The 16,418-nt window shown below is 42.8% G+C and overlaps 1 protein-coding gene across 1 annotated transcript in view; it reads left to right on the top strand.

Annotated features, from left to right (window-relative positions):
• The first annotated feature begins 4,834 nt into the window (after positions 1-4,834).
• Positions 4,835-16,418, top strand: part of PKP4 (plakophilin 4) — a 46,225-nt gene continuing 34,641 nt past the window's right edge. The window contains exons 1-2 of the mRNA XM_017736016.1: positions 4,835-5,601; positions 6,642-6,775. Of these exons, the coding sequence (XP_017591505.1) occupies positions 5,364-5,601; positions 6,642-6,775 (372 nt within the window). The 5' untranslated portion in view covers positions 4,835-5,363. The remainder of the gene's footprint in view (positions 5,602-6,641; positions 6,776-16,418) is intronic.

The raw sequence follows: 16,418 nt of genomic DNA, 5'->3' as shown, positions 1-16,418 counted from the left end.
TTAGTGATTTCTCATATTTCTTCTCTTCTTCTCAGTTGTATATTCTTCCTTGTGTCAGTGATTACTTGGCTGCAGTGGGAGGCTCGGAAACAGGGAACATAGGTAAAGAACAAATTTGGAGGAATAACCAATGTAAGGAAGGCAGGAGGAATACACAGGGAAGGGATGAGGAAGTTGTGAAAAAGAACCACTTCTGTGTGGCATCAATCTTCAAAAGGTCTGGCTTTTTCTTGGGCCTGCACTAAAAGAAGTGTGATTATTCAGTACTGACAAAGCTGTCTGGATATGTCTAAGAAAACAACAAGAGGAGCACAGGGAATAGAGACTAATGAGAATGAAAACTTAAAGCATGGTTTACTACACTTGGCTTAGTGATTTCTCATATTTCTTCTCTTCTTCTCAGTTGTATATTCTTCCTTGTGTCAGTGATTACTTGGCTGCAAGATTGGCTGGCTCAGGAAAATACACCCCCATCTCGTCCCCAAAAGCATGGCTGTGTCAGATGAACTCACTGAACATGCTGGCTTTGCAGCTGTTTGACCAGTCGTTCAGACACAAAAGAAAGTATTTCCCACGTTCCTTCCCTGTATGCTGAGAGCAGTGTGAGGGCCCGGAGTGGCCTGCTGCTGAAGCCAGCTGGTGACTCTGCCCAGCGCAGTGCTGGGGTGCTGGGGCTCTGCAGAAGGAGAAGGGCTGGGAGGCTTCAGGAGTTGGTGTGAGCCACATGAGCAGAACAGGGTGTGCACGGTGGAGGCAGCACTATCCTCTGAAGGGGCAGTTTTGGGGCTGTTTAGGGGGTGTTTGCTTAAGCAAATCTCACAATTGCCCAAGATGATGGTCCCTGCCAAACCCTCACTGGATGTAAAACTGAGTCTTTATGGTGGCTTGGTTTGCTCTGCTGTGATTTACTGTGTGGTTTCATAAAGCCACGTGAGTGAGCCTCTACAGCAGAGGCTGAGAAAGCCACTGTTCTCAAAATTGTTTTAGGGAATTTCAAACTGGAGGCTTCAAATAGAACAGCTTTGTCTTCCTTGCACACTTGATCTGGACTTGCCAGCCTGGAGATAGGTTGGCACTGCTTTTGGCCTTTACTTCTAAATAGAGAATTTCAAAATTCAGAATAGGTGTTAAGGATTTTCTTGGACTTATGCTACAAGATGAACTATTTAAGTATTTTCCTGAAAAATTATCCAAGTGATTGAAAGACATTATTTTTATCACAGACTGAAACGCACAGCAAATTCTCACTGTCCTCCATGTTTCCAAGCTTCTCACATTGTGCTCTTGAGCTGCATTAGAGCCATTTACACCATGCACAAGTCTGTATTCTGCAACATCCACCAAAAGATCATTCCAGAACATTTAAATCTTCCAGTTCTCGTGTATTCTTTACTCTAGCAGAGAATCTAGCGTGCAAACTTTGATGTTCAGTGATTTTAAGATGCAGTCGGTTGTGCTGAAATGCACTGGACAGAGCTATAAACAGTGAAATACATTTTCTGAGTTTTCATTGTGGCTACAGAGATCCTGGATTTTCAATGTGCAGGAGCAGTTTGAGAATTAAAAGAGCTGGAATACAGGGAAGCATTAAGGTGCATTTCTGATGGTTCCTGTGTGTACTGCCTGATCCGTTAGTGCCCAGGGCTTGCAGAGAGCAGCCCAGGGCAGGACTTAGGAAACTGCAGCATTGGGCTGTGGGGGATGAGGGTTTGGACAGCCTGGGAAAGATGTAGGAGCAGTCTCCTGTTCTGAGTGATGTCTGACTGCTCGGCCACGAGACCAGATACAGGCAAAATAACTATGAATCTAATTTTTTTGGGGGGATGAAATCTGGTTGCTAGTTTTCCAATAATGAATCAGTTATCCATACCCGAATGAGTGAGTAGCACAAGTCCAAAGAGTATCTTGAGCAGATAAATCCCAGTCCTGTGAAAGGAAGAAAGAGGATTTTTTATTAACTCCTCTCAACTTCTCACTCATATCAGATTTTAAGGCTCTCACAAAACCTGCTCTTGCTATTTCCTGTTCCTGTAAGGTGAAGATGACTTGACCTTGTAAGTTCCTGTCTTTAAGCAGCATCCCTAGACAGAGCTGCGGTGGTGGGGACTGGGCCCTGGAGAGCTTCTCCCACTCCCTTACTCTCCTGTGCTGTCACCTGGGTCATGGGCCTGGCACAAGGGCGAGGTTGGGTGAGCAGACTTGTTTATTAGCTCAAGTGTGTACCTAAGTGTTTGTAGGATCAGAGCCAACAGTTGCTTAATGTTGAAATCAAGATTAAAAAAATCAGTAACTTTGCCAGGAAATGTGTTAATTGAAGGAACATCAGTTAAAACAACTGCCTGTGTGAAAGGGTGTAGGTCTCTGATTACATCTCTTAACATTGAGATAGATGCACGTTTAACACTGACACCTTCACTAATAATTAATTTGATTGGTTTTTATCTGGATGTTTTTATTAGATACTCAATACTGGGTATATTTTCTGTTCCAATGAATTAGCACACCTTCCAGCCAGCTCAGAGGGATGTTTTCTGGACTGGTTTGTTTCAGAAATCTACTACAGGTAGGTTGAGAAGTTATTCATGGTGTTGGAGTGAGAAGAGAGAAAACTATGGAAAAAACAAATCGAGATTGAGCACAGCAGTAAAACATTATGGTTTTGTAGTTTTTAGTTGGTCCAGTTAACCATTCATTTAGGCAACATACTTTCAAAGTGATCACTTATGCAGAATCAGCACTGCATTTTTGTGGAATATAGTATATTTTTGGCTTTGTGGCACATTATGGAAGCTTGAAAAAATCAAGTGCTTTTTTTAAAGTAAGTAGCAAAATAAAGGTGCTTTGCTTTCTCTTAAGTCTTAAAGAAAACTAAAAACTCTCTTACGTTTAATGGAATAAATACTGCAGTGATTTCAGTGTTTTAAGACATAACTTATCTATTGTAAACTGTAGTTGGAGCTTTGGGAAGAGAAGTATGACCATAATGGCACATGGTACTGGCTTTGGCTGGGGTGGAGTTTATTTTTTTCACAGTAGCTGGTAAGGGGCTGTGTCTGGGCCTTGTGCCCAAGGCAGAGCTGGTAGTGCAGGGCTGTGTCAGTCCCTGCTGAGCAGCACCTGCCCAGCACTAGGACTGTGCTGCCCCTCACCTGTCCTTCAGCCGGCAAGGGAGGAGGCACAGCTGGACAGCTGACCTCACTGACCGAAGGGCCATCCCAGCCCAGAGGGCATTGTGTCCAGCAGTAGCAGCTGGTGGAAGGAGGAGGAAGGTGGACCTTTGGAATGATGGCATTTGCCTTTCCCAGCCACGCATGCTGGAGTCCTGCTCCAGGATGGCTGGGCACCTCCCTGCCCATGGGAAGCGGGGAATGAATTTCTTGCTTTGCCTTACTTGCCCATGGAGCTTTCCCTTTTTCTATTACACTGCTTTTATCTCAACTCAGGAGTTTTTGCACTTTTACCCTTCTATTCTCTCCCTATCCCGTGGGAAGAGGGGTGTGAGCGAGAGGCCCTGTGGGACTGAACTGCCCACTGGGTTTAAACCACAACACCTCTAAGTAGTTAATTGATTTAAAGCTGCAAACATGCATAACTGCATAATTGAGAATTCTATACTACTTTCTCTGTTACTTAAAAGCTTGTCTTTATTATTGTCCTGTATTTTGTACTTCTCTCCTGGAAATCCCAAACCATGGCAGGCACTGCCCTGTTACGTACAGGTGGAGACACAGTGGGATACATGGACCAACAAGCAGCCCCTTCTGGGAGAAGCGCATTTGTAACTTGTGAGTTTTTGAGACTTGTCCTTTTGATTGCTTAGCAGATGTTTCTAAATGAAGGAAAGGCTTGATTGGGTAGTTTTGTTACTTGATATGCTTGCAAATTTATCAGGTCTTTTAGAAACCTGAAACACTGAGTTATAGTCATAAAAGAACTATGGAAAGTGATATAAAAAATCAGACATGACACATGGAATTGTGACTTATTCTGTGCCTTGGGTTCTTACTGCTTGATTAAAGAGTTGGCTTGTAGACATAAAACTTTGAAGAAACCATTTTTATTTTCTAAAACCATAAAGTTGCACATTTGACTTTTCAAAATCCTATTATACAACTATTAGAGGTCATTTTTTATTCTGCTTGCTTAATTGCTGTTTAATGGGTTCTGTAGAAATGGTCCTTGAAGCTTTAGGTACAGCTTGTTACAGTCTCACACAGCAGGTGTGGCAGCCTTTGTATCTGCTAGCTGAAACCAGTAAAAATAGTGTTTCAAAAATATCCAGATATGTCTGGTTACTCATTTGTGGCACCTTGGAAATCAAGTAGCATTTAATGCCACTTTATTTGTTGAGAGTAAGTTCCATTCCAGTCGCAGAGTTCACTGTGGTCTTGCAGTCATGCACACCCACAGGCCTGGAGCTCGCATGAGGAACACCTGTGGGAGCCGCCTTGGGTGAGTAGGGAGGGCTTTGCCCTGCCCTGGGGTGCCCTGACTGTGCTGGGAGAGGAAGGGATGCTCACCATGGGCCGCAGGACTTGGAGATGAGGAGGACATTGTGGTGTGGTCCTTACCTTATGTGCCATATCTGTGGTGAGGGGAGATCTGTGTCTGTGGTGAGGGAAGGTGAGGGGAGATCTGTGTCTGTGGTGAGGGAAGGTGAGGGGAGATCTGTGTCTGTGGTGAGGGAAGGTGAGGGGAGATCTGTGTCTGTGGTGAGGGGAGGTGAGGGGAGATCTGTGTCTGTGGTGAGGGGAGGTGAGGGGAGATCTGTGTCTGTGGGAAGGGAAGGTGAGGGGAGATCTGTGTCTGTGGGAAGGGCAGAAGGCAGTGGAGTGGCTCCTGGTGTGGCTGGGCTAGCATGCTCAGGTGTCCTTGCACAGTCCTGACACCAGAAACCTGGCAGGGTTGGGTTTGCGCAGTTTCTTTTTCCATGTTCCAGAAGATAAATGTGTGGATGTATGGTAAGAGCATGCAGGTTCATTTCAGGGTATGGGGCAGCTTCCCTATGCTTCACCTGCAAGGTGCTGAGGGGAAAAGTCCTGCCCGGCTGAGTCTGAGTTGGGCTCCTTCTCTGATGTGTTTGGGAAACAGCTTTTCTTTCTCAGTTTGCCACGGTAGAAGCTGGTGGGTGACCAGGGTTCTGCACCACAGGTTGCCCCCATGACTGCTCCACTGCCTCTCATCACTTATCTCCCTTGAGTTTCCCTGAAACTGTTTGATTCCCTTAGTGGCTGATGTGAAACTGCACGTGAACCATGTCACCAGCCCTTTTAGCAGACCAGAACACTGTGGTTAATAAAGACCCCGTGCTAGCTTTGGAGAGCTCATGGGCCTGAACGGGAGCTGTTCCTCTCACCGCCCACATGCTGCTGTACACAGAGCAGAACAAAAGCGCTTGTTCTTACACCATCACCTCACCTCTACCCATAGCAGCAGCACAGTACTGCTCTGACAACACAGTGCTCTGCCTTTGCCTGGGCTCGGCGTACAAGCGCAAGGACAGAAACCTTCCAAGAGGCCAGGAATCCCAGGAGAGATCCCTCCAGGGTCGACTCAAGTCCCCCTTCAACACCATCAGAAACATGCAGCTCTGCAGCACAGGTGTGCACTGATCCTGTGGATTGCCCTGTGCTCATTCAGGTGTTCATGGCTAGTAGAACTCCAGACTGAGGGGTCTCACGGGTCTGTTCCTGGCCTTGGAGCCCCTTTGCAGCCTAAGCATCTCCTCACCCTTTGAGTAACGAACGGAACAGGGAAGGAATCTGTTCCTGTTTGTCTGCCCTAGGAATATTGAGTGAGTTTGTTCTGAAAATCTAAAATGAAATATGGGCTACTTCTAACATTAGACCTCGCAAGTTTTATTTTCTGAAGGAAATTAAAGCATGGTATCTGTGTAGAAGCTTTGTGAATGCTACCTACTTGCTGTTTCAAAGCGTTAAACACACTTCATAGCTATCTCTGTAATATTAGTTAATAGTGACTTTGATAATTGAACAAATTAATTGGTTTTTTCCATGGATTGGAATTGTTAGTGTGCTGCCTCTGCAATAACACATCTTGGGATTATTGGACGCTAATCCTGTCCTTTCCACACTATCCATAGCCGAGGGCAATTGCTTTAACTTTAGCATTTTAATTTCCTCTTTTGCAAAAAGAGCATTGGAAGCATTGCTCCCATTAAGCTTTTATTACCATAATTAGTCTCTTCCATAGTTTGTTCTTGACAGCAGAGCATTCTGCTGTTATGTGTCATTCTTCTGTGCTGAAGACTGTGTGTGGTAAACTTGTACTGATCCTGGGTGTTCTTAATAGTTAACACTGGTATTTTTCATGCATCTTGAAATTTGCTGGTTTTATTAACCACCACAAAATAGTGTTTTTAAAAATAATCTTGAACCATCATGCTGCCTTCTTGCTCCTGCCTAACCCTCGAATTGTGTAGGTGATTCTGGTCTCCATTTGCAAAGGTGAAACACTGTCACACGACATAGATTGAGATGAGTAATGCAAAGTTCTCTGCTAATTTAGTTAAGTTTGGAAAGCTTATAGAAAAAAATAAATATAAGTTATAATCCTGAAAACTTGGATTTTAAACATCACTGGCTGAAAATGTAAACTGTCTTAAAATCTTGTTATTGCAGGCAAAATGCCAGCCCCTGAGCAGACCTCAATGGTGGAGGAGGGGCTGCCACAGACAGCGCCGGAGACTTCCACGGGCCCAGGCATGGAACCAGAGACTACTGCCACAACCATTTTAGCTTCTGTAAAGGAACAGGTATCTGCCTCGTTTTCAGCAATTCATCAGTTCAGAGTGTGTGTGGAGTTAACTGCTGTCTCTTACAATGCTGGAGCAACCATTATTGTTTGTTTCTGTAGCATGTGACCCAGTGTCACTATAGTATATTTCGTGTATCAGTTTAAGAATCTAAATATAAGGGGTTCAGTTACCTGCATTAAACAGAAGCATCATTCTGGTATTCTGTATCCCTTGGAATGTCTGCACTGCTGTTGTAAGTTAGACTGGAAATGCAGGTTTAGTGTTAAGAAAGAAGAAAAGCTAGTGTAGAATTGATGCAACATTGGAATCAGTCCTTTTAAGTCCTGCAGAGCAAAGTGTTCAGTACACTGAAGTCCTGCACATACAGATTGACTATGATTAATTGTACTTTATTAAAAAATGGGCTTTAAACTCTGAGTTTGGTTTCAGTTACCAATACCAAGGTACTAATACATTTCAAATCTGCAGCACATTTATGGGTGTATATCTAAAGTGATAATTTCTATAGGAAAAATAAAATTGTGTTTGCAATCAAATTCAGCCTTAATTTGTAAAGATCATTGAAGTGGGAAAAATTGCAGTTCTACAAGGAAACACTCTAGTTAAAGTTTTTGTTCTTTTTTCTTTTTAAATTTAAAGAACACAAAGGGAGAAGGGATACTTTGGCTTTCATTGTATCATGAAATAACGATCATCTTTATTGACTTAATACACAAACCATAACATCTGAACTTCAGAATAAATCTGCTTTGCTGTCTCTGTTTTGGAACTTCCTTTAAGATGAATCAGGATTTAATTCAAGATGGTAGCCCTGAATGCAAACACTTGATATATTAGTTCTTATGTTGTCCCGTATTAGTATTTTTTTAAAAGGTGAGAATTAGGTTATATCTTCTTGAGATCAACAGTTTTCATACCCATAATACCTTTTGTTAAACAAAAATTTTCTGCAGGTTGATGAAATTTGAATCTTAATTTTCATGCCTAAATTAATAGTTTCAAAAGTAATTTAAGGTGACAATAGCAACCCTAACAATTTCTTAGTGGTGTTAAAATTAATATTCACATTTGCAGTGTGCAGGGTATCAATGCCAGAGGCTGTTGCAGTGTGAGAAGTCAGCCAGGAGTTACAGGAACCTTCAGTCCCTTCTCACCAAAGAGCAGTTTGCCTTGTGCCATCTTAACCTGTCACAAATGGCCATTAGGACTCACTTGCTTAAAGTACGTTTGTGGTGGCTTTTAGTTGGTCCATCTTATGTTGCAGTGCATAGAGAGTGTGCTCATGGTAGTGGCTGGTGAGCTGGTGAGCAGAGTGGTAAGTGTCAGAGCTGGGATCTCTAGGCAGGGATCCCACTGCCCAGGAAGGCTCTGTGCTGCCGCTGCAGCCGTGGTGGATCACATTGAGCGAGTGGTTGGGGCAGCGCTCTCTGAAACAGCTTCATACACTAGTGTGCAGTACAGGCATTTGTTAGTGTTCCTTTGCCTGCCCAAGCAATGCTTTTATCTTTTTATTAGTCCTAGAGAAAAAATGATAATGGAATATTTCTTTCTTTGGAAAAGGAGGTTAAAACCTCTTTCGCTTTCCGTTTATAAAAAGACTATTAAATATGTGGGCTATTGCATAACTAAATTCTGATGAAAGCTAAAAAAATTTTATTTGTCATTAATTGTTAGAGTTACACAAACTTCAGAACTGGAGCCTTACTGTGAAATGTACAGACACATAACATGAGTGCGAGGGGAGGAAGATGTAAATTGTCCTTCACTCTTGGAAGTGATAATATGAAAGAATTAAGAGCTGAACTGTTGCTTTCTGGTATTTTTTCTGTTGATAATAATTATGGACACTGACATGTTCAACACCCTTCCTGTGTGGCAGGAAGCCCAGAACAGAATATTTTCCAGTGAAGTTCTTTATTAAGCTTGAACAGAAACTGCTACACTGTTTGCTGTTTCCTTTGCTGCAGGAATTGCTGCGAGGTGCAGCAGGTCAGTGTTTGTAAAATAGAACTGCCACACCCTGGCCCAAGTACTTCAGAAACACTACAGTGAAAACACAATCAAGAAAAGCCTTTATTATTACTTGTCAAATTGGGCAAGATTTTAGCTTAATAAAAACTTCTAAAAATACTACAGTAGTTCTAAGATAGATAAATGTATTGAATTACTTTAAGCTTTCTGCCATGGCTGTGAGATGATAGTTACAATTATATAAAAAGTTGCACTAATTAGCCTATGAACCCTACAAGCTGCGTCTGAATAAACTTTCCATTTGCTTCCGCTTGTGTTCTTCTCCTAGGACAGCAAAACAGTTTAAAGCAACTATTTTACCAAACTGGAGTGTGTCCTCTGAAGTCTGATCAGTCTCTCATTGAGGCAGGTGTCAGTCAGCTGGGTCAATCTTCCTTGGTCATATTTTAGGAAATGAACACTTCGATTCACTCATAGTGTTATAGAATAACACAAGCAGAACAGGTGTAACCTGGGAAGAAATTTAGATCACTACAGCTTTTTGCTTTTGTGACAAAGATCAAGGTCTGTTCTAAAGTGAAAATATTTTTTGGTAGTATAAATCCCAACAGTGCCACCACAATTGGTTTTGGCTGGGCAGGGGGACAGTTCTGTCATGGTTTACTTTGAGTACTCTGTTTGTGGGAGCACAGGTGGGCGTGCTTTTGAATCATAATCAGGGAGGGACTGACTCATACTGGTATATGTTATATCTCTAGTTGGTGGCCTGCTGAGCCACTGAGGCATTCTCAAGTCCATGAGGCCAGATGGGATTCCCTGAGGGCACTGAGGGAGCTGCGGAATAGCTCACCCAACCACTCCCCATTATTTGTCATCAGTCCTGGCTCACTGGGAGGTTCCAGATGACCGAAGGTGCCAGTGTGATGCCCATCCATGCTCTTCCAAGAAGAGTTAGAAGGAGGATTTGGGGAATTACAGGCCTGTCAGCCTGACCTCAGTGCCCAGGAAGGTTATGGAACAGATCCTCTTGAGTGCGGTCACACGGCACATACAGGACAGCCAGGGGATGGGGCATAGCCAGAATGGGTTTAGGAAGAGCAGGTCCTGCTTGAGCAACCTGATCTCCTGCTATGGCAAGGTGAACCCACTCAGCAGATGAGGGGAAGGCTGTGGATGTGTCTGCCTGGAGTCCAGCAGAGCCTTTGATACGGTCTCCCACACCATTCTCCCGGAGCAAGAGGCAGCCCATGGCTTGGACAGGTGCACTCTTTGCTGGGTTCAGAACTGGCTGCGTGGCCAGGCCCAGAGGGTGTGGTGATGAATGGAATTCCTTCCAGCTAGGGTTGGCCACCAGTGGTGTCCCCAGGGCTCAGTATTGGGGCCAGTCCTGTTCAATATCTTTATCAGTGATTGGGATGAGGGGATTGAGTGCACCCTCAGTAAATTTGTGGATGACACCAAGTTGGGCGGGATTGTTGATCTGCTTGCAGGTAGGAAGGTTAGGAAGGCTGTGCAGAGGGCTCTGGACAGGCTGGATTGATGGGCCAAGGACAAGTAAATGAGGTTCAATAACGGGAAGTGCTGGGTCCTGCATTTGGATGACAACAACTCCCTGCAGTGCTCCAGGCTGGGGACAGAGGGGCTGGAAAGCTGCCTGGGAAAGTACCTGGGGTGACAGTGGCTGAACGTGAGCCCAAGTGAGCAAGAAGGCTGAGGGCACCTGGCCCATATCAAAACTTTGTGTGGCCATCAGGACTAGGGCAGTGCCCATCCCCTGTGCTGGTATTGCTGAGGCATCTCCATTTCTGAGGTCAGTTTTGGGTGCCTCAACGTAAGAAAGACATTGAGGGCCTGGAGCATGTCCAGGGAAGGGAACGGAGCTGGGGAAGGGGCTGAAGCACCAGAAGCAGCTGAGGAAGCTAGGGGAGGCTCAGCCTGGAGCAAAGGAGGCTCAGGGGGGACCCTCGTGGCTCTGCACAAGTCCCTGACAGGAGGGGGCAGCCAGAGGGGATCAGGCTCATTCCCAGGGAACAGGGACAGGAGGAGAGGGAACGGCCTCAGGCTGGGCCGGGGGAGGTCAGGTTGGACATCAGGAGGAATATCCTCATGGAAAGGGTGGTCAGGCACTGGAAGGGGCTGCCAAGGGAGGTGATGGAGTCCCATCCCTGGAGGTGTCTGAGGAATTTCTGGACGTGGCACTCAGTGCTCTGGGCTGGTGACAAGATGGGGATTGGACACAGGCTGAACTCAATGGTCCTGGGGAGTTCTGAATCCTGCATAGAAGTTTAGTTGAGTTCTGTAGGGAGTCTCTTATCCACGTTAAAAGTAAATTGAGTATTTTCATACTAAAATAACAACTTGTTAAAAATTGTAGGGCCAGCATGGTAGCAGTAACTTTTGGGGGGGGGGGGGTTGGAATGTAGGGCAGCTAATTGCCAACTGCTCCTTGTAGGTTTATGGAATCACTGCTATTTTCTGTGTGAAACCGTATACTGCTGGATTTTGAATGAACTGCTGCTGAATTGACAAGATTAAATGGGATCATTTGGAATTGTGAATTTCATGCTTAGCACATTAGTTTTCAGTGGTTGGGCTGAGAAGAGGTCTTGCAGGAAAAGCCACTCATCAATGCAGTTTTCAGTAGTAACTGGAATATGCTGATGTTAATGTCTTTGCTAAGACAGAAGTATTTGCAGCAGTGGCTGTTTTTTTAGTTTGTTCTTTGGTCTAGCTGTTTGTGACACTCAGAGATGGGCAACTTTTCACCTTTCCTTTAGTAAATGGGTGGCAGAATAAGAACGATTGAATATGCTTTCAGATGGATAATAATACATCTCTTGGGTTTCTCTATGTGTTTTTCTAGAAGTGTTGTTTGTTCAAGACTTCAGCAAAATCTTTTCCTTTTGGATAAGTATATTGAACTGTATCATATAAGTAGAGAATGTGCACTTTGCTTTTTTCCTTCATTATTACGTACAAATTTTTTGCATCATTTTGGAGATATTTTTAATAGCATTTGGGAGCAGGGAGCAAACCTCTACGTTTTTCAGATGGAAATAGAAGGAAGAATGCATTCTGCCTATTTTTTATTGCATGTTAAAATATCTTTAGTAGAATGAGAACTATTGATATTAAGTCCTGGAGATTTCCTTACAGTTCAGATATGTAGTGCTGTACATTCAGTACTGTGTAGGCATGTCACTTCATGGAGATACCTGAAAAGAGATTTACTAAATGTTCTTCCAGTAATTGGGCACAAACTTATCACAGTCTCACTTTGAAATTCTGATTTGCACGCATCTAGTGATCAGTTAGGTGATAAATGTGTGGCAGTTCTGAATTGAAGGCAGTACTTTTTGTTAAATGGACTCCCAAGTTTGGCATGAGTGAAACAAAAATCTTGGTCAACATTTTGTGAATGGCTGGAAGAACTGGGGGTTTTTTCCAACTCTCTTAATATTGTGTTCAATTGCATAGGTCACTCTTGTCTATTTAATCCTAAGAACTTTGAGGTTTAGAGTTCCTGCTGTTTAGCAGCATTTTTAGTTTCAGTGAGTCAAGTCTGAGATGTCAACTTCCTAAAGGTCTTATTCTAGGACAAAATAAATGCCACTCCTGTCTCAGGTGAAATAGCTAGCTCATTTCCTTAATCAAAATTCTCTGTACTCCTTTATCCATATGGTGACCTAGAAGTTAATTTTCCTTTGTCCTGTGTACTGTTAGGCTTCAGAGGAGAAACTCTCCTTGAAAAAGAGCCTATCTGAAACTGTGGGTGCCTCTGAAATGTACTGGAGTATTGACACCTTTTGTAGCACACACAGTTTAGATTATCAGCTTGTCTGCTCAGCAGCAGCTGAGCCCTGGTCCCCAGCTGGCAGAGCAGGAGCCTCAGCTCCAGCGCTGACTTAAGCTGCCCGAGCATTGTCACAAAGCTTTCAGAGAGGATGTGTCAGAGGCAGTCCGGGAATGCCTCCAGTGCCATTCTTCCCTCCTGCCACTGGCAACAGTAAGCTTTCTATAAAATGCTGAAATTTTGATCCCTCATCAGCTAGAGCAGCACTAAACTGTTGTACCAGACTAGTGAACAATGCACGCATAAAAGTATTAAGGGCTTTAATGGTCTGCTGCTGTTGAATACAGAATAAGTGTGATCAGCCAGTAATTGTAGCTGTGTCATCTCACATCCTGTAATCTGTGATTCTCTCTACACTGTCCAATTTTTTATCTTTTGTCTTCTATTTTTGAAGATACTGAGATACTGAAAGCATGCAAATGCAGTTGTGTGTGTGAGTAAACTTAATTTTTACAGAAAATATTAAAGTTACTCTGATGTTGTTAGATATAAGTACAGGCTTTTTCTGCAATAGATTCTGGTAGACAATTTAAATGCTGGGTCACTACAGTATGATATCCATTTTGGAAAATACAGTATTCAGTGTGGGTTTAAGTAGTCAGTTGCTTGATCTAGCTCTGAATTATAGCAGTTGGAAACAGAGGACTCTGCACAGAGCAGTGCAAGAGGCTTATATGAAGGAAGGTGTAAATCAACTTCGGTTTTGTTTGTCCTCTTCTTTGTTGCACATTTTTATCATGAAAATATCCAAAACATAATAGCCTTTTCTGTAGCACTGTGTGAACTTTCACAGGTAATGGAAGTTGTGTGGCTCTGCACTGTGGTTGCAGTTGAATAAGAAATAGTAAATGCAAGGTAAAAATAGTCCTCTCAAATGTAGGCTACACTTTCTTAGATGAGCAACTTGAGCTGTTGAAAGAGGCTCAGCTCAATTGTTCAACAGACAACACTTTGTGATTAGAACACATTTCATAGTTCAGCTTACAACTACCTTCATAATATTTCATAGACAGTGACATTTGGCATTTGAAGCAACTTAGCATATCCCAGTGTTACTGCAACTAGGAGTACCAGCCCATCCTAGCCCAGTTTTCTGCCACAGCAGCCACTGAGAACTGGTCAAGTCAAGAAGCTGCAAGAGATGCCTTTGTTTATTAGAGGCATTGTCTCCCTCTGATGTCCAGCTGCCCGATCTTGGTCTGGCTAGCCAGGCATGAACCATTCAAAAGGAATCTGTGACTTCTCTTTGCTGCTTGTGCAGTTGCTGCTGATTCTTCCAGAGCTGTCACTAGAAAACCTTTTGCTAGCCACCTGGGCCACTGTTTGTTTAAAGTTGTCTGTGTTTTTCCAGAGGTGTTCAAATCACAACAGGGCAGGAAGAAAGTAATTTTTATTTTTTGATGTGGTGAATGTAGATTCCTCATTCACTTCCATGTTACTGAGGGATAAAAGTTCCTCGTTAAATGAAATGCAGTTGAATCTGCAACATGGTATCATGATAGGATACAGATGGCACAGAATTGCCCTTAAACCCTTTTATTATCCAAAGCCCGCAACAGGACAATGGCAGTCTTCATGGTCAGTTGTGCAAACAGCATTCCCATTAATTACTTGTTTTCAAATATTTGCTGACAAGAGCCCAGCACAGTGTGTTGGTGGTTGTTGTCCCTTGCCCCAGAGCCACCAACCTCTCAGAGATACTCAGCTTTCACATGGAAGGAGTATTCAGCTGTTGAGATTGGTATGACTGGCCTTGTCTGTACCTTGGTGCAGTGAAGTGTCGTCTCGAGTGAGATTTCTGCTTGGCAACATCAACAGAGGGTTTGGCCCTCCTCCAAAAACTTCAGCTTTCAAAAGGAAATTACACAGAGCTAAAATGTTCTGGGCTCTGGTTTTCACTCGTGGCAGCCTATCTGCCTGTCTGCCTGCAGTCAGTACAACTGCTTTCCAAAGTGAGCTGCTTTCTTGCCCTGTGTGTGTGCTTCCTGATCCAGAGCTGGAATTGTGGTTAAAGCTGTCTTTTATTGTAGTTTCGTAATAAGAATTATGGTCTGTGGCTTTGCAGTGGAATTTTAGGTTATGAGCATAAAACCTGCCGTTTGATAAGGTGATTAAATAGTTGATGCTAAAGAGGTTTATAGAATTACAGGTTGCTTTTTTCCCCTCAATGTGTGTTAAATAATTTTGAATAAAAGTAGTTCTGGCCAAGCCAGTGTAGTGTATCTGTCTGAGAAGATTTGTTTGGTCCTTGGGATGCAGTATGGCAGCGTGTTCTGTAATTTTGTCTGTGATTTTACTACATGCTTGCCACATAGATATTCTGCTGCTAATGCTAATAAGCTTATGAAGAGTTGTGTTTGAGTTCTGCAGCCATTTTGTCAGTAGTCAGTGCTGTAGGATTCAGTGAGTTGTGATTTGTGCCCAGGGCAGCAGCTCCTCTGTGTTGGGAGCATCCTGTTTGAGGAGTGAGCTCTCCCACTGCTCCCAGAGAAGCTGGATAGGGAAGCAAATTCCAATAGAGTCCTGTCAAAACTAGTGTGCTGTCTGATAGATACACATTATGGGGGTATGTCCATTCAGAATGGTATAAAATTTCACTATAAGGAAGCATAAACTAGAAAGGTGATCAATTTAGGGTTGGTTAGGACTTAGTTTTCTATAATAATAATACAATTTAAGCTAAAAGAAGAAAGTTTTAAAGCATGAGGTATTCTAGCTGTAAAAAAGATGGTAGCTCTGAAACTATCCATCTTGTGTATTTAGGCAGGTATTTAAGACATATCACCTGCTGCAGATATCAAATTTAAGAAGGCGTATACAAAAGTCAGCACTCATTGTTTCGAAGTTTGTAAACTGCTGCTTCATTGGACTCCCAGGCTGCTCACGCCAGAATGTACTCCAACTAGAAAATAGAGCTGGATTTTTTTTTCTTACTATGCTTGCACTTGCAAAAGCACGTTAGATCTTCCTAAGCATCAGAGTGATTTAAAACTGGCAGATGAGTTGCGGGCCTCTTCCCCCTCTGCTGTTCAGTGCACTGTGCAGTTTGTGGCTTCCTGGTCAACACCAAAATAAAGTGAGGAACAGTGTAAACAGACAGATGATGGTGTTCCCAACTCAGCAGTGCAGGTGCCTCTGAAGTGACCAAATGAGGCTTGGTGGCTTTTCCTTTTATTTCTCCTTATTTCAGTTTTTCTGATAGAATATGAGTGAGTTTTGCTTTTAAATGTAGTTTAAATAAATGAAGTAAAATTTATTGCTCTGTTGTCCATTTATGTCATTCACCTCTTCTACTCTCAAGAAAAATAGAAGTATAGTTCTTCTGTTTTAACTGCCTTTGAATTTTTGTAGTGTGGGCAAAAAATTTTTATTTAAATGGGCAATTTATTACTTGAGATGTTATGCAGCAAGACGTTTTCTAGAATAATGTGTTCATTTATGTCTCTATCTGTAATGGAAAGGGAAATTAATAGAGATTGGTTGAATGGAAGCAATTAATGGCTAGCATGTTTTATTTTATTCATCTAATTAAAAGATCAGTAAATAACAGATTCAGATTTGCAGTTTGCATCTACGACATTGCTCTTTTAATATTGGTTTAATAGTAAGGAACACAAAACAGCTTTAAATATATGCTAAATGTTTTATATTATTTCTGCATACAAGGAGCACAGTATTGTTTATTTTGCAGGTTTGTATTTGTTACATGCTGTATAATACAGCATCATTTACTCGTGAAGAAGCTTGTCTGGCTGACATTTGCTCCAAAATTTGCAGAACTTCAGCATCTGAACGGAATTTTTTTTTTTTTTTTTT

Source organism: Corvus brachyrhynchos, unplaced genomic scaffold, assembly GCF_000691975.1.
Source record: "Corvus brachyrhynchos isolate BGI_N302 unplaced genomic scaffold, ASM69197v1 scaffold45, whole genome shotgun sequence".
NCBI lineage: Eukaryota > Metazoa > Chordata > Aves > Passeriformes > Corvidae > Corvus > Corvus brachyrhynchos.
The sequence above is the reverse complement of the archived record's forward strand: the minus strand, read 5'-3'. Positions and strand labels throughout refer to the sequence as shown.